At 35.9% G+C, this 23,018-nt stretch overlaps 1 protein-coding gene across 5 annotated transcripts in view; it reads right to left on the bottom strand.

Moving 5' to 3' along the window:
- Esp (Epidermal stripes and patches) overlaps window positions 1-23,018 on the bottom strand; it is a 199,011-nt gene that overhangs the window by 34,449 nt on the left and 141,544 nt on the right. For 3 of the 5 annotated variants that reach the window (XM_067760546.1, XM_067760544.1, XM_067760543.1), the window contains exon 2: window positions 18,653-19,174. The exons of 1 other annotated variant lie outside the window; for it this stretch is intronic. In XM_067760546.1, the coding sequence (XP_067616647.1) occupies window positions 18,653-18,785 (133 nt within the window). In that variant the 5' untranslated portion in view covers window positions 18,786-19,174. Of the gene's footprint in view, window positions 1-18,652; window positions 19,175-23,018 lie in introns of those variants that run through there. One more of the 5 variants, XM_067760547.1, reaches the window with a different exon arrangement.

Raw genomic sequence — 23,018 nt, 5'->3', positions numbered from 1 at the left:
AGTTCAGCTTGCATCGTAGACACAGATAATGATGAAGAGCGTACAATTAAAGCCTTCCAGGAACAAATTATTGCATTGGAGAATAAACTCGAAAATGTTCAGCTAAGATATATTGAAAGCGAATTTCAACAAGAAGCACTCAAAGTAGCGCTTCAGTACGCCTCAGCCGCAAGAAATAAAGTGACAGCATCTGCCGCCCCTGCTGTTACTACGGATATGCATTCAAGTTCTGCCGTAATTTATACCAACACATCAGCCGTTGGCTTAGATCCCACTAGTACAGGCATTGCACCTGATGCATATCTCACCCAAACGCCAGTCGGGATGAGTTACATGCCACCGGCTATCTCGCCTAACGCCGTTCGTCATCCCTTCACAGCCCTCCAGCCTACAGCTGGCCCTGTCATAGTATCGCCTGCTCCTATTACTGCCATAAATCATTCTAGCTTTGCTGCCGCCTCACCTAACACCTCATGCCAGTATGCCACATTTGGGCATCAAAATAATAAATCAACCGCTGCTACAACTTCTACAGTGTATAATGGTGGAGCCAGCCATAATGCCGCCGTTTCTATGAGTGCCGTCCTCACACAGTCACCATGTTATTCTACCAATGTCTCAACTGGTCAAGAAATTAATAGACCTCAGTCGTCCATGGGAATTCCTGAAGTACCACCAGCGAACGTAGCAGCAACACCACTCGTATATTCGTCAGTTCATAATCCTTTGGGTGCAGTCAACCCTTCACATGCAAACCCCTATGGCCACCAGATAGGGGGATTAATGGTTTTACGTAAGTTACAAGACCTACCTGAGTTTAGTGGTCACGCGGAGGACTGGCCAGTGTTTTTCACAGCATTTCAACAAACGACCGCAGCATATGGCTACAGTAACCTCGAAAACAACCAGCGATTGCAAAAATCTTTAAAGGGAGAAGCTCGAGAATCCGTCAAATCACTATTAATACACCCAGATAATGTTGTAGCGATTATCGAACAGCTGCGTTTTCAATTTGGACGCCCCGAGCAACTGATTCGAAGTCAGCTGTACCAAATTAGGGAAATACCACCCATATCAGAAAACAGTATTGTAAAGCTGGTGCCATTCGCTACAAAAGTTAAGAACCTCGTGGCATTTTTGCAGTCAGCGAACGGGCAACTTCACCTTGCCAATCCAACATTGATAGAGGAACTGGTTGGCAAGTTGCCAATGATAAAAAAGATTGAGTGGGCCAAATATTCACTAGCAATCCAACCGTATGCAACCGTGGTACACTTTAGTGAATGGTTGACACAAACAGCAAACTTGATCCGTACAGTGCAGGACTATGAAAAATATGAGCCATCAAAACGTCGACCAGTCTTACATGTTTCAGGAAAGCAAAACGAAAGCCTTAACGAGCAGCAGCAGGCTCATGTACCGGATGAGTCACAATCGCTACAACTGAAATGCGCTGTATGCTATAATGCGCATAAAACAGCTGAATGTCAACGTCTTCGTGAGTCAACTACGGCCGATAGATGGAAAGAAGTCAAGCGTTGTCGGCTGTGTTTCTCGTGCCTTAGTCAAGGGCACACAACTCGGGAGTGTCGTCGCCGTAAACCATGTCATATTGATGGATGCCAAAGGATGCACCATAGAATGCTGCACGACAACGATCAAACTCAAACGCCACCGAAGAACACCTCCACTGTGCAAAGCGGGGAGCAAGCGGTTACTCAAAACAAACCTATTTTGAGCTGTTCTGACACTAAAGGTGAACGAAAGCTATTGTTTCGCATATTACCCGTAACAGTGCATGGTCAAAGAAAGTCCATCGATACCTTCGCATTGTTGGATGAAGGATCAGCCGTCACGCTAATTGATAACGACCTCTGTAAGGAACTAGGTTTGCAAGGTGAGAAGCACAACCTAAACGTACAATGGTTCGGAGGGAAGATGGCTCAGGAGCCAAGTGTAGTGGTAGACCTTTTCGTCAGTGGAATTGGTAAGAAAAAGAAACACAAATTGTCTAACGTTTACAGCGTGTTAAATTTAAACCTTCCTGCGCAAACTCTGAAGGAGGCCGACTTATTGTACTCTGCTAGTGGTACGAGGAAATTACCACTGGAACCATATAATGGAGCAGTGCCAAAGCTCTTGATAGGACTTGACCACTGCCAGTTGGGTTTACCTTCCGAAATAATAAAAATAAATTGCACTGGGCCGTATGCCGCTAATACTGAACTTGGTTGGACAGTTTTTGGACCAAGCACGGAGGTTGCTGCGAGAGCGCAGATATGTTTCCTTACGACACCTACATCAGATCAAACGACGCACGACATGATTGCAGAATACTTTGAAATAGAGAACTTTGGAGTGAAGGCAGCACCAGTAATTGACAGTGCAGCTGACTTGCGCGCTAGAACTATTCTAGACGCAACAACGCGCCGAGTGAATGGGCGGTTTGAAACGGGTTTGTTGTGGAAGCAAGACTTCATTAAAATGCCGGATAGTTACGATTTGGCCGAGAAACGATTGATAAGCATAGAAAAAAAAATGCAGCGTGATGACACTTTCGCCGACGCATACAAAAATATCATTGCCTCATATGTCGCGAAAGATTACGCGCGAAAGTTGACGTCCGACGAAGCCACAAGAACAAATAATAAGACGTGGTACTTACCACACTTTGGAGTGGTCAATCCAAATAAACCAGCTAAACTTCGTCTCGTCTTCGACGCCGCCGCAGAAATACAGGGCATGTCCCTTAACTCGCAGCTTCTGAAGGGGCCTCAATGTTATCAAGCGCTACCAACCGTTCTATTTCATTTCCGTGAAGGAGCCATAGCCGTGTGTGGGGACATCAAGGAAATGTTCCATCAGATTATGATTCGAGAGGAGGACAGATGCGCCCAAAGGTTTTTATGGCGCGATGGCGATGCCTCAAGAAATCCAGACGTCTACGAGATGAAAGCGATGACATTTGGGGCAGCGTGTTCGCCTTGCGCTGCACAGTACATCAAAACACTGAATGCTCTGGAGCACTCCAACAATTCCGCTCGAGCTGTGAAGGCAATCCTGGAGTACCATTACGTAGACGACTTTGTCGACAGCTTCGGCAACGTAGAAGAAGCCATTTCCGTATCACGAAGGGTAAGAGACATTCACCGTGGTGCTGGGTTTGAACTACGAAACTTCACATCAAATTCGCCAGAAGTACTCGCAGCCCTTGATGGCGTGGAAGCCACAATCCCAATTGTTAATAAGAATGGAACGTCCACAGAAAAGGTCTTAGGGATGGCTTGGCGACCCTCAACTGATGAATTCTTATTTGAATTAAAGTTCAACAACGTAGACGAAAGAGTAGTACGCGGCGAGCGACGCCCTTCAAAAAGGGAATTATTGAGCATAATTATGTCTATATTTGATCCCCTTGGATTCCTGAGCCATATCACAATCGCTGCTAAACTGATCATGCGCGAAGTGTAGAGACAACAGTTACAATGGGATGCCCCGTTGCCGGATGATATAGCTACTGCATGGGATCGCTGGCGTCAAATTATTCCTGACGTGATGGAAATAAAGATTCCACGTCATTATTTCCGAAATGGTGTGCCACAGCAATTCCAACTTCATGTTTTCGTGGACGCCAGCGAGGACGCCTTCGCAGCCGTAGCATATTGGCGCACCACAAATTCCCATGGAGAAGTTGAGGTTGCCTTTATCTGCTCAAAGGCAAGGACCGCACCACTGAAGCCATTAACAATCCCACGCTTGGAACTTCAGGCTGCTGTCCTTGGCACACGTTTGCTACAGACCATTAGAGATGAACATTCTGTCAGCTGTTGTAATTTCACGCTATGGACCGATTCTAAAACCGTACTAAACTGGATTAACAGCGAACATCGGCGTTATAAACCATTTGTAGCCCACCGTGTGGCCGAAATCTTAGCCGCCACTGAAACATCAAGCTGGAAGTGGGTCCCAACCATAGAAAACGTCGCGGATGAAGCAACTCGTGCATGTGGTAAACTTAAATATCGTTCTACTCAACGCTGGTTTTGTGGGCCTCAATTTTTGCGTGCCGAAGAGTCGACATGGCCAAGTCAAACTATCGACGGTGACCGTATCCCAGAAGTGGAAGAGCTGCGTCCGAAATTGGCTATGGTCATTGTAAGTAACACATTTTTGGATTTTAATCGTTTTTCTTCTTTAAATAGACTCGTCAGAGCCACTGGTTGGATGCTACGGTTTGTCAATAAGTGCCGCCGTCAATATGGTAACGTATCCGCATATGGTCTAACATCGACAGAGCTTGACGCTGCAAGACGTCTTCTTTTCCGTCGCGCCCAGCAAGAAGCATTCGCAGTAGAACTAAAACATTTAGAGATCGGTGAGGCGGTTCCTCGCAACAGCAGCCTAATTCAGCTGACACCATACGTAGATAATGAAGGAATCCTACGTGTGAAGGGTCGAATCGACAACGCTAGCTGGCTTCCCCTGGATACAAGACGGCCTGTGATCCTCCCACCAAATCATACGTTGACAAAACTACTTATCGCTCATTATCACTGCGAAATGAAGCACCAAAACACCGAAGCCGCTGTATGTGAAATTCGCCGTCGTTTCTGGATTCCACGTTTACGACAAACATTACGAAGCGTCATTGCCAATTGTTTCGTGTGTCGCCTAAGCAAAACGACGCCCGTTACGCCAATCATGGGTCCGTTGCCAGAGGATCGCCTCACACCTTTCATCAGGCCATTCACATATACTGGTTTGGATTATTTTGGCCCTGTTAATGTCACTATCGGTCGTCGCCAGGAGAAACGTTGGGTGGCTCTCTTCACATGTCTCACGGTGAGAGCAGTCCATCTGGAGATTGCATTTGATTTAAGTACAGACGCATGTATCACGGCCATACGAAACTTTACTAACAGGCGCGGTGTACCAGTTAGACTAAGAACTGACAATGGTAAAAATTTCGTTGGCGCAAACCAAGAAGCAAAACGATTCTCAGAAGTATTTGATTGTGGCCGAGTTCAGGACGAGTTGGGAACAAGAGGCGTAGAATGGCTTTTTAATTGCCCTATCAACCCGTCAGAAGGGGGAATATGGGAACGTATGGTTCAAAGCGTCAAACGTGTGTTACGCCAAACGCTTAAGGAAGTCGCACCAAGGGAGCACACACTTCAGTGCTTCCTTATTGAAGCAGAAAATGTTGTGAATTCAAGGCCGTTGACCCATTTACCTATCACCGCCGACCAAGACGAGCCTCTTACACCGAACCATTTCTTACTTGGAACCGCCAACACCGCTCAGACGCCGAGCGCTTACGCCGAACCAGAAAAGATTTGTAGTCTGCGTAAACAATGGCGAATTGCCCGCCAACTTCGTGACCATTTTTGGAAGAGGTGGATTGCTGAATATTTGCCTACACTTACTCGTCGTACTAAATGGTGCAACCTCACTGAACCACTAAAGGAAGGTGACGTAGTCTTCGTGTGTGACGCAAACGTACCAAGAAGGCAATGGTGTCGAGGCGTGGTGGAACGCATGTACCCTGGTAAAGATGGAGTGGTCCGACAAGCTGATGTACGCGTGGCTGGAGGAGGCATCATACGACGTGCTGCATCTAAGTTAGCCGTTCTGCACTTGGAAAGTAGTGAATCAGAACGATTCACGGGGGATGGGGTGTCGCGGAATGACTCTTAGATACAGCACGGCGTCAATCATATTTCGACGGTTGCGATTCAAATATTGTACACACTTCTTAGAGTGGCAACTCCATAAACCTCGGTTCTCTTTCCATCGTCATTCGTTGATTCAAAGCCGATGGAGACGGAACCGCGGTAAGTAAAATTCGTGAAATTTAATTTAAATCTCATTTAAAATGTACAATGTATTCATTTCATAGAAATAAACGTCGATACAATAAAAATACAAATGCATTGTAGCAGTTATAATTCGTAGTCTCTAGGGAATCAACAGCACATATGTAAAAATTACTAGAATAATAGGACATGATTTTAACTGTAAAAACCATTTTAAACATGCATCATTTATGAATTAAATATTATTTAAACAAAAAGGACGCGTTTCATTCATATAAAAAGCGAATTGACAGAAGGTATCCGGTACGGGTAACCGATAGGCCAGTTACCCGTGTTATTGTTGCATATGTTTTGGTTAGCGATAACGAAAACATACCTAATGAAGTAACTTAAAAATGAAAATAACATCGAGCGAGAAGGAATGTCGAAAACATAATAGGTAAGAGCGAGAAAGCGAGTCACACGTACACCATTTTGAGAGCGCATGCGTTACCTTTTTCACGTAAAAGTCATTAAGACGATAATTGGTGACCAAGTTATTGGTGACGATTAAGTAATCGATTAGGTAACTGGTACCTGTCTTGTAGGGATGTACTTTGTTTTTGTAAATTCGATGGACAAATGTCAAAATCGTACTGCGCCGGAATTTGATGTTTCAAATCAAAAAAAAAGTTTATAATCAGCTGTCCCATACTGCCACCTTGTATCGTTCCGCCATGGTAGAAGCATAAGTGTAACAAGAAAAAAATTTAAATTTAGGTACATTCGGTTATTGAATACAAAAACAAAAACATTTAAACAGCAATATATCGGCACTCTGATGTTTGCGAATGTACCATGGCGGAACGATACAAGGTGGCAGCATGGTGACATACTATAGTGTTAACTACTTTGTACTCTTTACTTTAATTTTTAAAATAATTTTAATTGAGTTTTCGTGTTAACTTAAAATTTTGAATAACTTCACAAAAAGAAAATTCTAATTAGTTGGAAAATATTTAAACTCAAAAATAAACAAAAATAAATTTTATACTTAAAATCAAAATAAAAGATTTTTTTTAAAATATCAACTTGAATGTTGATATATTGGCGATCCTACCAACGATCCTGCGCAAATATTTTATTTCATTAATGACTGTAATGATTACGAAAATTTCCATGATTACGAAAATTTGAGAATCAACACTTGAAAACAGAAACAAAAAATTATGAATTTAGTGATTATAATAAGAAGCTATAATTAACTTTAAAAGTATTTCGTTTTGAAAGTGCTTAAAACATTTACTATTGTGAAAATAAGTGAAAGTCCATAGACATTCGTAGATTTGACTGTGTGGAAACACCCGAAAACGGAAACCAAATTTTAGCAGATTTGATGAACAAAATAATTTAACCAATTGTTAAAACTTTTAAAGAAACAATAAAAAAATTAAAAAGTAAAATCATAGTACCATAATTGTAAATCGCACATAGATTTAAAAAAAAAAATGAAACTTAAATATACTTCAATTAATAAACAATATTTTGTGCAAATTGCATATAACAGTCGCTGTAAATTCTATATACGAAACAAAAACAAAAAATAAGTGCGGACAATCAAATAAAAACATAAAGTATTTATAGCAGAAATTTACTAGTAGACATGCTATAAATTTTATGCAACATAAATAAAAATAAAATTTTTCTACGAATCGTTAATTAATAAAGAACTCTAAAAAACAACATACTACGCTTAAAACAATGGTTAAGTTTTCCACTTCACTACAACAAGAGCTATTACAACAATTTTATGCAAAATACACACAAGAACGGATTTAAAGTATAAGACATCACGATGAAAATGATGAGATTTATAAAGAAAACAACAAAGCCATTGCATAAACAGCAACAGCAATGAATTTAATTGTTATCACGTCCAAAAAACGCCATTTATTCCCTCAAAATCTCTACAATCATCAATCAAATACTTATTAATTTTAATATTTTTTTACTAATTTAATTTTATGTAAGGGTAATTTTTATTTTAATATCATATTACAAATTTTCCAATTATAATTTAAATTAAAATTTTAAACCTTTTAAACTTTCAAATTTATTTTAAGATTATTTTTATATTTTAACAATTTTAATATAAATTATTTAAATTTACTTATTTTTTATATAAAATTAAATATTTTATTTAAATTTTTAACTCCCTTTCCAAAAAAAATCTTAAATATTTTCTAATTTTCAAATTTTTCATAAATTTTTTTTTTTTTTTTTTTTTTCATATGGTTCTACAAATACGAACCCGTAAGTTTACAAATTCGGAAAATCAAAACAACAACTATTCAAATAACACAATGACTCACAATACAACTCAAAATTCTAACATTAATACAACACAAAACAACATCTCTAATATAACACAAGATACTTCAACACAAGATAACTTTACAAATATTTCTTCTACTAAATCTATTAAATTACCACAATTTTGGCAAGAATCTCCCGATGCCTGGTTTTTGCTTGTTGAAGGACAATTTGAAATTAACAATATCAATGATGATAATTTAAAATTTCAAAATGTTCTAATTACTCTTCAACGAGATACTATATCTAAAATTGTAGATGTTATTAACCCTCCTCCTCTTTTTAATAAATATGATACAATCAAAAAAATTCTATGTGAAAGATTTTCTCTTAGCGAAGAAAAACGACTGGAACAATTATTTTCAAAAACTGAACTTGGTGATCGTTCACCATCTGAATTATTCAGATTTATGAAATCACTTATAAGTTCTGACTCCATAGTTAGCCAAGCATTACTCTTTAAATTGTGGATTCGTAAATTACCACAAGAAATACAAATCCATTTGACTTCCAATAATAATCAAAACAGAGATGAAATTATTATTTTAGCTGACAAACTTTTTGATTTAATCAATAAACCTCATTCTTCCAAATCTCCTGTAGTCTCAAGTATAAATAATAATATTTTAGAACAATGCGTTAAAAATTTAACTGAATTAACTACGGCCATTTATCAAAATTTAAATAAAATTTCTAATGATATTAATCAATTACAAATCCGTTGAAGATATAAAGATAGAAATAGATCTAAATCTCGAAATTTTTTAAGATCAAGAAATTTTTCAAACAATCGTAAATTTAATTCACAAACAACTATTTGTTGGTATCACAAAAAATTTAAGAATAACGCTCTTAAATATGCAATTTTTATCAAAATCAATTCAAATTCCGAACAAAATTTAAACTGAAACGATCCATTATGATGGTGACTGATAATGGAACTATTATTAAACCTACTCGTCGCCTATTCATATTTGATAAATTCAATAAACTTAATTTTCTTATCGATACCGACGCAGTCGTATCAGTTATTCCTTTTTCTAAATTTAAAATTTATAAAAGAAATTCGGATCTTACTTTGACTGCAGCAAACGGTTCTTCAATTGAAACTTTCGGTACAAAACTACTTAAAATTGATTTAGGTTTAAGAAGAGATTTTGAATTTCCATTCATTATTGCAAACATTGATACACCAATTTTAGGAGCAAACTTTTTAGAAAAATTCGGAATTATTGTCAATATTAAAAATAAAGAAATAATGGATTCTACTACAAAAATTAAAGTTGTTGGATCTTCTGGATTTTCTGATATTTTCTCACTCAAAATTCCTATTTTCGAAAATAAATTTTCAAAATTACTTAATGAATTTCCGTCTATTACCTGTGAACCAGATTATACTAAAAAAGTTAAACACCATATGGTTCACAGGATAGAAACAAAAGGTATTTTACCATTTTCGAAACCCAGACGTCTTGATCCAATCAAACTTAAAATTGCTAAAGCTGAATTTGAATTTTTAGTTAAAACGGGTATATGCAGACCATCAAATTCTGCTATTGCATCTCCACTTCATCTCGTTCCTAAAAAAGAACCAAATGATTGGAGACTTTGCGGAGACTATCGAAGACTTAATTTTATTACTACACCAGATCGGTATCCTTTACCACATATTCACGATTTAACAATTGATTTAAAAAACAACCAATTTTTTTCCAAAATTGATCTTGTGCGTGCTTACCACCAAATTCCAATGGCAGAAGAAGACATTCATAAAACTGCAATAACTACCCCTTTTGGAATGTTTGAATTCGTAAGAATGCCTTTCGGTTTACGAAACAGTACTCAAACTTTCCAACGCTTTATTAATGAAGTATTTTCTGATTTCGATTTTGTAGTTACATACATTGATGACATTCTTATTGCCAGTGATAATGAAGATCAACATATAAATCATTTAAAATCAGTTTTCAAAAGACTTGAAGAATATAATTTAAATATCAAACCTTCAAAATGTACTCTCGGTGTAAATAAATTAAATTTTTTAAGTTACGAAATTTTAGGCGAAGGTATTAAACCATCTTTAGATAGAATTGAAATCATAACAAATTTTGAAAAACCAATTTCTATAAATAAATTACAAAAATTTTTAGGTATGATAAATTACTATCACAGATATATTAAAATGTTAGCAACAGAACTTAGTCCTCTGCATGAAATGTTAACACATGCAATTAAAAACAAACTCAAACAATTAAATTGGACAAATGAAACCACAACAGCTTTCGAAAATGTTAAAAAACCTTTTGCTAAAAATACTTTACTTACACATTTCGACAAAAATGGTACTTTATCATTAGCAGTAGATGCATCAAATGTTGCTATTGGAGCAGTTCTTCAACAAACTAGCAATAATATACTAGAACCCTTAGCTTATTTTTCAAGAAAATTAACTACAACAGAAACTAAATATTCAACATTTGATCGTGAACTTTTGGCAATTTATAATTCAATTAAACATTTTAAACATTTTCTTGAAGGTAGAACTTTTACAATTTATACTGATCATAAACCTTTAATTCATGTTCTAAATTCTAAAGTAGATAGATCTCCTCGTCAACTACGTCATCTTGAATATATTGCTCAATTTACAAATGATATTCAATATATACGTGGAAAAGACAACATAGTTGCCGACACACTTTCCCGTATTCCAGAAATAAATGCAATTTCAACTCAAGATATAAATTTTGAAACTTTATATAAAGAACAGCAAACTGATACATTTCTACAAAAAACCATTTCTGATCAAAATTCTAAAAATAATTTAAAAGAAATTCATATTCCAGTTATTAATTTAAACATATGGTGTGATGTTTCTCTACAACCTTTTCGACCTTATGTTCCACATTCTATGAGAAGAATTATATTTGACAAAATTCACTCATTATCTCATCCAAGTATAAGAACAACTAGAAAATTAATTCAAAATAAATATTATTGGCCTAACATGCGTAAAGAGATTAACGATTGGACTTCATCTTGTATCAATTGTCAAAAATCCAAAATTTCAAGACATACTAAATCTCCTATTCAAAAAATTCAAATACCATCAGGTCGTTTTGAACATATTCATATGGATATTGTTGGACCTCTTCCAGTTTCAAATGAAAATTCTTATATTTTAACAATTATTGATAGATTTTCACGTTGGCCTGAAGCTTATCCACTTAAAGATATTTCAACAAATACTATAGTAAAAACTTTTATTCAAAATTATATACCACGATTTGGTATACCATTAAATATTACGGTAGATCAAGGTTCACAATTCACCTCAAAATTTTTTACAGAATTAACTAAACTTTTAGGTTCTCATAAAATTCATACATCTCCTTACCATCCCCAAGCAAATGGCATGATAGAGAGATTTCATCGAACTTTAAAAGCAGCAATTATAGCATCAAACGACTCGGTTCATTGGTCTGACATTTTACCATTCATTCTACTTGGTTTACGAACTTCTATTAAAGAAGATTTAAAATGGTCAGCTGCTGAACTTGTTTATGGACAAACACTTAGAATACCTGGTGAATTAATTATTTCAAATAGTAATAAAGAACATGATTTTTCTAATGACGCTCTTCATAAAATAAGAGAATATTTTTCGCTTGTTCGTTCTAAAGTTTTTCATCATAACAAAGAAAATTTTTTCGTTCCTAAACAATTAGAAAATTGTGAGTATGTTTTTGTTAAAGTTCTTCGTAAATCTAATTTAGAATCACCTTATGAAGGACCTTTTAAAGTTATCTCTAAGAAACATAAAACATTTACAATTCAATACAAAAATACTATTAAAAATATTTCAATTGATTTACTTAAACCAGCAAACATACTTATTAACACTAATTTAAATACAAATACATTAAACAACAAAAAACAAAAAAAGGTTACATTTAATATTAATTAATAATTTGTTTGTTTCAAATTTTCTTGGAGGGGGAGTAAATATAGTGTTAACTACTTTGTACTCTTTACTTTAATTTTTAAAATAATTTTAATTGAGTTTTCGTGTTAACTTAAAATTTTGAATAACTTCAAAAAAAGAAAATTCTAATTAGTTGGAAAATATTTAAACTCAAAAATAAACAAAAATAAATTTTTATACTTAAAATCAAAATAAAAGATTTTTTTAAAATATCAACTTGAATGTTGACATACATACCTACATACATAAATAAGAATTCCATGTACTTTGTTTTTGTAAATTCGATGGAAAAATGTCAAAATCGTACTGCGCCGGAAGTTGGTGTATCAAATCAAATAAAAAAAGGTTATAATCAGCTTTTCGATGCGGCCACCTTGTATCGTTCCGCTATGGAATGTACCTTTCCTTTTGTAGCAATATAGGAATATTACATATATGATGCAAAATGAATATTGACACAAATCACTTACCCAGATTGCGCATTCACGACCCTGCAAAAATCGCGAGTACTCCATGCATGCATGTATGGCGTACTCGCTATGGACCAAGCGAGTGCTCCAAAATTAACCACAATTCATACAAAAAAAAAATGGTTCAATTAACATTTCGATGTCCTAGGACCGGACCATCTACTCCAGCTCCGCATTACATCAGAGTAATCCATGGAGTACCCACAGTCCAATAAACATCGTGTAGTGATTACAATCGCTAAAAACGTGCAATGATCGGCTTACAATAGCCGTGTTTTTTAACACGCGCGTATACGTTTCGTTTGCGCGTGTTAAAAAACGCCTATCTTCGCTTAGATAATGCTTAGGAGACCCATCTAGCGGCTGTGGTAAAACAACTAGCTACAGCAACAGGGTGTACCGAAAAGCGGAGACGCAACGCTCTGATGGCCATAGGGTATAACATATAGCTGAATCAGTTGCGATGAATTGTGGACACACATATAATACATAGAATTAGTGTACAGGGTGAAACAAAGACACATATTTCAGTTACATCTGAGTATAATGCGTATTGAAATTTAGTAGGACAAAATTTATGCGCAGCAATTTCAGAGGTGTATTTATAGTTTGTCTCTTAGCAGTCAATATAAAGTTTAAGCGTAAACGGATATACGCGTGTTAAAAAACACGGCTAATATGTTCGTGTAGAAACATGAGTTGGTCCATCGCTGCATTACAGTGGAGTAGAATGGTAAGTACTCCAGTGGACCACATGGTCCAACGATTTTTGCAGGGGAGTTCAAAATTGCTTCGTTCTGCGCATCTACGTCGCAGTTGACTGCTTGAGCGAATGAAAGAAAGAGAAAAAACAAGAGCTGAAGGAAAATGGCGTATGAATTGCCCATAAAAACTGCTGTTCTAATGTTTACATTCGCAATGCGCAATCTTCTTGTGTGATTTGTGGAATATTGAGGTGTGCGAAATGTCAAACGTGGACAATATTAAGAACCATAGTAGGGATGAAATTTTCTTCTTTACAGAGTTGCATGCAATATGCTAATGAACTGAATACAATCGAAGCCACAAATACGGGCATGTTTCGTAGCAGATTATAATTTATTAATTTTGATATTGTGAAAATGCCGGGACATAGCATTTCCCGGCGGGACACTTTAAAATTTGTGAAAAATACGGGATGCCCCGACCAATACGGGACATTTGGCAACGCTAGTTGGCATATATGTTTGTACAAATGAATGAATAACTTAATGAGTGAATGCTACACAGCGGACACCGACAAGCTATTGTTTTATTATCGGTTTATTATTGATAGCGAATTATTATCTTCGAGATTTCGATTTGTTATCATCTTGTCATTAGCTGTGCTTAGTCGACTTAAGGGTTAAGCGGAAACTTGGCGAAAAACGAATGAAGCGTCGTTATAGACAAAAAATTAACAGCGGTTGTCGTTCAAAGTAGTCTGTCGCAACGAGTTAAAATTGATGGACGTTAGCCCGTAGGTACAAACGGTAGTTTTACAATAACATAAGCTTAAATACTTATTAAAATAAACTTAATTTAAAAACACAATATAAATGAAATAAATTTTTTCGCAAATTACTTTTAATGCACTTAAACTCTATATGGACTACACTTAGCAGTCTTTTACCTAGACTTATGGAATTGATGCGCAAAAATTAATACTGCCAAATTTCAGTATACATTATACTCAGTTACAACTGAACTTCTATGACCGAAAAAGGGTGTAAGTCCTCTTTTCATCGCAACTGATTCAGCCATAGGTTATACACTACGACCAGCAGAGGTGTGCGTCTCCACTATTCAGAAAAACCCGTTTTGTAGCGAGTTATTTACCACTGCAGCGGGTCCTCAATAATTTGCCGCTAGGTGGGTTTCTTCAACATCCAATTTGCGTCGTGCTCCTTTTTAGTGTTTCCTACGAGTTGGCGGGACGGGACCTACTTGTTTTATGTCAATTCCGAACGGCATCTGCAAGACAGATGAATTTTCACTGAGAAGCTTTTCATGGCAGAAATACACTCGGAGTGCTTGCCAAACACTGTCGAGGCGCGACCCCGCTTAGAAAAATTTTCTTGTAATTGAAAAAACTTGTTTCTAAAAATTTTATGTTGCTTTGCCCGGAGCGTGAACCCACGATCTTCGGTGTGATAGGCGGAGCACGCTATCATCACACCATAGCGGCCGCTACTTGCTATCGAAGTGTTATTTGCGTGTCAAGGTATGTGTTTCATAACAAACCGGTGAGTCGAATTTAACAGATCGATAACACGCCGATAACAGATCTATAACGAAATCGACAGATTTTCTATAACAAATCTATACATTTTTGATAAAAAATCGATAGCTTTTACGCCGATAACAAATTTCTAACACTCCAATAACAAATCTATAAGTTTCCGAAATCCTTTCGATAACAAATGGATAACTCGTTGATTAAAAATCGATTTATTAAATTAAATTTAATTCATATTAAATAAATTTAAATTATTAAATATAATTTATTTCGCTTGATTAATTTTAAATTTAATTTAACTCAATTCAATTTAATTTAATTTAGTTTTATTTCATTTCATCTGATTTAATTTAATTCAATTTAATTAATTAATTTACTTTTTTCATTTGATTTAATTTAATTATTTTATATTTTACTTTATTTAATTTAATTTTATTCTACTTTATATTATTTTATTTGATTTGATTTTTTTATTTTGTTTAATTTAATTACATTGTTTTCTTAAATTATTTAAAATTTTTTTACTTGGTACAATTAGTATTTAATATAAATCCAAACAAATAATGTACAAATATGTTACAACCAATAAAACCCTATAGGCGAGCCGACTGCAAAAAACATTTTGCATGTTGTATTGATATGGGACCAGTATAACTCATTTACTGGTATTTGGCGCAACCTCAAACCGTGGAGTTGCCAGATCCTAGATTGGCAGGATCGTGGTAATTCGTCGATGAAAAGCAAATTTTCGGCAAAAATATGTTGCATAGTGTATTGAAATAAAGTTTTCAAATTATGAAAGCTGGCAACGCCCCGGCCCCAAATGTACCGAGTTGCCACCTCCTATCCTAGAAGAAACACTTGGCAAGTCGGTTTAAAGGTGGCGCACTATATGTTACATCTATTACCGATCTGAAATTTTGCAGTAAGGGTAATCTCTATTTGCAAATTTTAAGTTCACAATTGCTTGCACTAGCCGTGTTTTTTATACACGCCTATACGTTTGCGCGTGAAAAAACGCCTATCCTCGCTTAGATAATGCTTAGGAGACCCATCTAGCGGCAGTGGTTAAATAACTAGCTGCAGCCGCAGGGTGTACCGAAAAGCGGAGACACAACCCTCTGATGGCCATAGGGTATAACATATAGCTATATCAGTTGCGATGAATTGTGGACACACATAGAATACATAGAATTAGTGTAGAGGGGGAAACAAAAACACATATTTCAGTTACATCTGCGTATAATGCGTATTGAAATTTAGTAGTACACATATGCGCAGCAATTTCAGAGGTGTATTTAAAGCTTGACGCTTAGCAGTCCATATAAAGCAGGCATGCTTAACCAACGAACCGATATCATTTCGTTACGATAATTGACGTTAATAAACGAAACAAAGTCACTTCGTTTCGTTTATTAACGTTAAGAACGCCAAATTAACGAAATGATTTTGTTTCGTTTTCTGCCATATCAAAACGAAATCAAATCGTTTATGTTGATTATTTTTCAAACTATGCTGGCAAAGCTGACTGGTGGCGGAGTTATTAAAGGTGAAAGCATTAGCCAAGCTGATTGCAATTTTTCTCATGAATTTTGACAGTACGAACATTTCTCAGAGTATTTTTGACATGACCACCAACGAATTACACAAACAAATTACATGGAGTTTGTGTATATGTCCGCTCGCTGTTACACCTTACGGCTGCACCATGGCTATAGCATTGCCAGCACAATTCAAACATAAAATATCACGTTTTTGTTAACGTTTTTAACGTTAAGGAATGCTTTTCGTTTCGGTTAAAAACGAGATATAATTTATCTTGATAATTTCTTTATCGATAATATTTCGAAGTGTTTCAACGGAAACGGTGGAAATTTTTTGATAAACGATTAGCTTAACGTTAAGGTGCACCTCTGATATAAAGTTTAAGCGTATAGACGTGTACGTGTAAAAAAAAACACGGCTATTATTTCAAAAATATTTAACACTAAGGATTATTTTCGCATACGGTTTAGAGATTATTTATTAATGCATATTTCAAACATGACGAAATAACCAACATGGCTTTATTCATAAATTAAAGAAAAAATGTTTACATTAGTCTGCGCCTTAGTTGTATATATTTATATGAAAACAATTTTTCGACTAGCGAGCGCAGTGCCAATAAGGATCACATTTTCGAAATAAGGAGCACCATTATGCACGTTTTTTCCAAATATCTTTCATTTAGCTCAAAGTGAATATACTTACATATTTTATTTTAACTGTGCGAAAAGTCAGATTCATCTCCGGACAACACTATTTCATCAAGTATTCAGTCTCCATATTTTCTTCCGAACTGTAAACACCTCATCAACATCAAGATGTACCGATTCACCGTCGAACCAGCGTGGTTTAAAAATTCCGTGATCATTAAACCAACCACATTCTTCCGCAGGAAACTTAACACAAGTTGATTTAGTTGCGTTTAGCCACATGGAACTGACTTAAGCTGGCCTTAATAATTATTGCTTAAGGGATTTCCAGCATGGTGGAATAGTACTTGAGTCAAAGCGCTTAATTTTCATCATACAATTATCATTATCTTTTGTTGTTCCATACATCCTTTGGAAAATTTGTAACCGTACATATTACAACTGAATTCTTGTAGAACTAAAATTTTTTTTTCATCACATACATCGATTGGATCAGTCAGAGAATCGAATGCTTGTTAAAAAAGTTCATTACCTTCCAAATTTTAAAAGGCCTCGCTTTCTTTCGATTAATAAACGACGCTGTATAATCACATCCAGTGAAATCATGATATGTTTGCTAAGTACAATGTATAACCAAGGTTGGACGCTATTTTCGAACAATCTATTCACTCTTGATCTAGGATGCCATTCTTTTTCTTTGATTGAGGATAAGCCAGCCAAATTTGTTTGTCAGCAACTTTGTATAAATTACTTAGTAAAATACTCAGAACATCAGTGTCCGATGCTTTTACGAGAACTTTTAAGTTGGGTGCCAATCTCGATATATGAAACATTATTCTTGCGTCAGCCTCTTAATTTACTTTTTGTGTGCTTTACGCCAAACGCTCCACGTTTGAATTCTTGAATAAAAGTTGAATTTTATATTTTTAAACCAACCAAATTGCTCAAGTAGTAAACCGTCCACCTATCGTAATTGGACTGATTCAGTGTATAGAATAAGTTTCACATTTCATCGTGTACAAGTCATATATATGACATTTTAAAAATTAACAGTTTGTACACTGTTGTTGTGTTTGTAGAATATTATATGAATCAACATATGAAAAAGGGGTTTTTTACCCCTAACTCCACAATTTGAGGGTCTATTAGAAACTTTAAGGTCGCAAGTTTTATGTGCTCGACTAGACTAACGAATTGAGGTATATTTCGCCAAGAGAATATTTTCACTGCCAAACAGTGTAATTCATATTACATGATGATTCACCAAACCGCAATTTTCTCAAAAAGCGCTCGGGGAATTATCGTAAAATTTTATTGCTGAGCATAATTTAACTCACAGAGAAGGAATCCGCGAAAAACCCGAGATAGTATGACTTCGGAATAAAACATAGTCCAAGCATACCGTCTCCTTTGAGCCGACTTGCCAAGGGTTTCTTCCAGGATAGGAGGTGGAACGTCGGTACTTTTGGAGTCGGGGCGTTGCCAGCTTTCATAATTTGAACATTTTATTTGAATACACTAAATTTCACGGGTATATACATATACATACATACATATATAAATATTTATATACTTACATATAAATTCAATTGATCCCTGCGATCCACCACTACAGCCATTCAATTCTGTACCATTTGTTGTTATGCTAATCGAAGAACATTTAAAACCGTCGTTGACATACACATGATCCAATGCGGGATTTGCCTTCATTGTTATGCGGAGCACTGTCACTTCAACTATCAAACTGTCACACTCTCGCTTTTATATTTGTATTGTAATAAACGTATGTATGTAGTTGACTTTTATAAGTAAAAAGTTGTCGTTTTTCTGGCATATAAAATTTGCACAAATTCACACGCACTAACCTCGCCTCAATATATTTGCTCTGCGTGTAGGCGTTGTATCTTTTGTTGCATATTTTTTTGATGCTACTGACTTCTTCCTTTTTTATGCGATCGTGTTTCAGTATAATCAGTATGTATGTTTATGTTTTGTATATTTTACTTTAAATAAATATTTATGGTAAGCTTTTTCTCTTTTTTTCAAGACACTCCAAATTTCTTATTCTTTTATTTGTACACTTTCGTTGGGGAATTTTGCTGCAATGACGAAATATAGTATTTGATAAATGACATGTTTTCAGGTTTGTTATGACTGTACTAGGATTTCTCTTTAACTTTTTGTTTAATTCATTTAATTTTTAAATTTAATTCGCTTAAGTCCATTATTATTATATAAAAAAGGAATTCCTAGTTGTGCCATAGAGTGAACTAATTTTTAATGATTTTTGCATTTCAAGTCACGGTGACAACAATTTCGTTAGTCATTTCCAATGAAATTAACTGTAATGAGAATACAAATGAAAATACAACTAGCTTGAGTTTACAGAGCACAAGTTTTAGGTAAATTTTTTGCATTAAATGTTATGATGCAAATTTCCAACATCATACAAAGAAGGGTTAATTCGTTTTACTTCATCTCTGTGTTTTCCATTTATATTTGTTGCGTAGTTAAAAAGTTAGATGCTCTTCTTATTGCATCCACAGTTGTTTTGTTGTTGCTGTTGTTGTTCTAGCGATAAGGACACTCCTCGAAGGTCTTGGGGAGTGTTATCGATGTTGATGGTCCTTTGCCGGATACAGATCCGGTACGCTCCGGTAACAAGCACCATAAAGGTACTAGCCCGACTATCTCGGGAACTATTTGGTATGACCACAAGCAACCTCCTAGGCCATAACCGCTCTCCCACCCCCTAGATCCGTCAGGACTTCGGGGTCGCCAGAGCCTCGGCTGTTAATGGAAGAGGATTCGCCACGGATAGGTGAGGTTGACAATTGGGTTGGGGAGTTCAACCCAACAACTTGCCTTTTAGTCAGCAAAATCCACGGATACAGCTATTCATAGCCTCGCGGAAAAAAATTTAAAAGACTTTGGAGTCTAAAAATATGGCCCTGTGTGCATTTATTGGCATCTTAGGGGTTTTCATAGCACGCCACATCAAGCTTTCGAACAAGTTATGGTTGGCAAGGATATGTGCCCAGTGATCATTCGCTGGGTGCGATCCATGATAAAGACAGGAAAAATTAGTTTATTTAGTTTACTAGTACCACTCAATTCAGGATCAAATACAAAATATTTTTTTTTTAATATATATAGTGATAACGTAAAAAAGCAAGAATAATTAAAAATTAGTAAAAATCCGTTTTGTGATACCAGAATGAATTTGTTTCACGACCAATCGGAAAACCCACAATTAGGTGCCAGAGCGTAAAAAATAACTCCGTATAAAATAGCTGCCTAGAATTTTGGCAACTCTGCAGCCCCTAGTAGCTCGAGCGTTGTGAGTTGTGTTTTATTTTATTTTTCCTGCAAATTGGCGGAAAGCTATCTAAATGTTTTACGCCGATTCCAGACAGCATCTGCAAGGCAGTTGAATTTTCGCTGAGAAGCTTTCCAGACAAAAATACACTCGGTGTGTTAACTACACCATTGCCAAGAGGCGTCAACGCTTATAAAAGCTTGTACCTATTTGAAAAAAATAAAAATACAGCCTTATTGTAAACTTGATGTGAATAAATCAATCCCATGAATTTCTTATTTCCCATGAACAAAAAATTCGTATCGTTAATTTCATGTGAATCAATCCTTATATTCGAATTTCGAATATGCTATTGTGAACATCACTCATGTTTTGTTTACAAATTTTTGCAGAAAAAATTGCTGTTGTGTAGTCAAAGATTTTTATTTTTGCGTTAAATATTAAAATTGTAATGATTAGTGCTTACTTGCGCCTTTGTTTAATTGAAGAAGAAACTAATACTAGTCAGCAATTGGCTGAACAAGTGTCCAGGAGGATATTACGCGACAAGTGTAATCCCCTTGAATTACCCAATGCAAGATAAACATGCAAATAATTATACTCGTAAACCAAATAAATAATCGCGTTTTAACTATTTATACATAGCTTTCACCAATTGTATAGAATAAATAAGCCGGCGTTCAAATATTTGTTGGATGTATTGCACAGTGGTCTGCCAGTGGCACGTAAACGTTTTGCAATAGACACAGTCGTAAAGCTTTCAGCTGCTCTAAGATTTTTTGGTGAAGGAGCATACCAAAAAAGAGTAGGGAGGCAAGTGGATGTTGGCTTATCGCAGTCAAGTTTTAGCCACGTCTTGTCTGAAGTATTGAATGTTTTTGAGGAGTGCCTTTGTAATCAGTGGATAAAATGGCCTACTAAAGACGAAATGCGTGAAATTGCTTTGGATTTTCATCAACAATTTAATATCCCAGGCATTATTGGCTGCATAGATGGCACACACGTTAGAATAATAGGCCCTAGGAATAATAAACATTTATATTATAATAGAAAGGGTTACTATAGTATGAATGTTTTGCTGGTAGATTGGTAAAATTTGTGTATGCTTTTACGCATGTTAATAATTTTATCTGCAGGTATGTGATAACAAAATGGCAATAAGATACGTCGATGCTACACACGCTGGAGTCTGCCATGATTCATTAATTTGGAATACAAGTGAATTGAGGGTTTCATTGGAGCAGGATTACTTGCTAGGCACTAGAAATGTTTGGCTGCTAGGTAAAATTTTAATGAAATCTGTAAATCCCAAAATCAAATTTTGTTCACAGGCGACGCTGGATATCCACTGGAGCCTTGGTTGCTAACACCCCACAGATCAGCGGAAGAGGGCTCCACAGAAAGCAAATTTAATGAGGTTCATGCACGTGGACGTAACATTGTGGAAAGGACCAATGGCGTCTTAAAAAATAGATGGAGGTGTGTACTAGGAGCCAGGGAGCTACACTATTCGCCTAAGAAAGCAGCTCAAATTACTAATGTCTGTTACGCGTTGCACAATATATGCTTAAAGTATTGGTGCGATGACACACCTTTTATTTCTAATAGAGCTTCTCAGCCGGAAATTTCTGAACACGTGCAGTTTGAAGAATTTGAATCGCATTCATCATACCTCAATGAGGCTAAGCGTATTAGAGCAAATATAGGCAATTGCCTTATGTAAATTTATGACAAAATGTTTTTATAATTGAATGACACTCTTCAAAGAAATGTCTGGTTTGTATTAGCTCAAAAGCGGCTTTATTGCTAATCTTGCTTTACCAATTTGAAAAAATAAAGTACATAAAATAAATTTTTTTTACAAAAACGTTCGAAATATTCTAATTAATGCCTAAGCTTTTCTTTGCAGCTAGTATTTTCAAATTTTGAACCTCGATTTGCCTGTTTATAAGTATGAGTTTACGGTCAACTTCAATTTTTCTGAGCCGTTCAATTTCCGAATTGTGGCGTTTTGTTTCCTTTAGTAAACTGTTTTGAATATTTTGAAAGTTTTCGAGGCCTTGGTTTAATTCCTTTAAGTGGCCTTCTATTTCAGTATAGTGATGACTCTGGATTTCCAAGCCCTTTCTGACGTTGTCATTCATTTCTTTTTGAACATCTAGTTCAATGTTAAATAGCTCCGAAGGGTTAATTTTTTTGCGAGTTTGCTGGCTGATTTTTTGTGCAGGCAAAGCACTTTCCCTTTGCGTGTCACCGGCACTTTCGGTGCTATTTTCGTCCAAGCTATTGTCCATGCAACTAAATTCCACTTCAGAGTCCTCACTAGAGCTGTTGTCTTCATCACTACTGTTATTTTCTCGTTGCTTACCAGTTGATTTCGTTGCATTCAAACCAAAAGGCTTGCCATCTTCGACACCTTCCGCAGCTGCTACTGACGCAAGTATATCCAAAATTGAATGTTCTAATACAGAAAAAACATGTTGCTTTCAAGGTCCTCCATCGGTCTTTTTCCTATTTTTTGTATTTTCGACAGCCTTGTTTCGTACGTATCGTTTTTGATCAATCCAAACCTGTAAGCAATGGCTATATAAATTATGGCACATTCCATAGCCACATTGCATTGA

The sequence above is a fragment of the Eurosta solidaginis genome, chromosome 1, assembly GCF_040869045.1.
Source record: "Eurosta solidaginis isolate ZX-2024a chromosome 1, ASM4086904v1, whole genome shotgun sequence".
NCBI classification, from domain to species: domain Eukaryota; kingdom Metazoa; phylum Arthropoda; class Insecta; order Diptera; family Tephritidae; genus Eurosta; species Eurosta solidaginis.
Note: the sequence above shows the minus strand (reverse complement) of the source record. Positions and strands in the feature narration are given on the sequence as shown.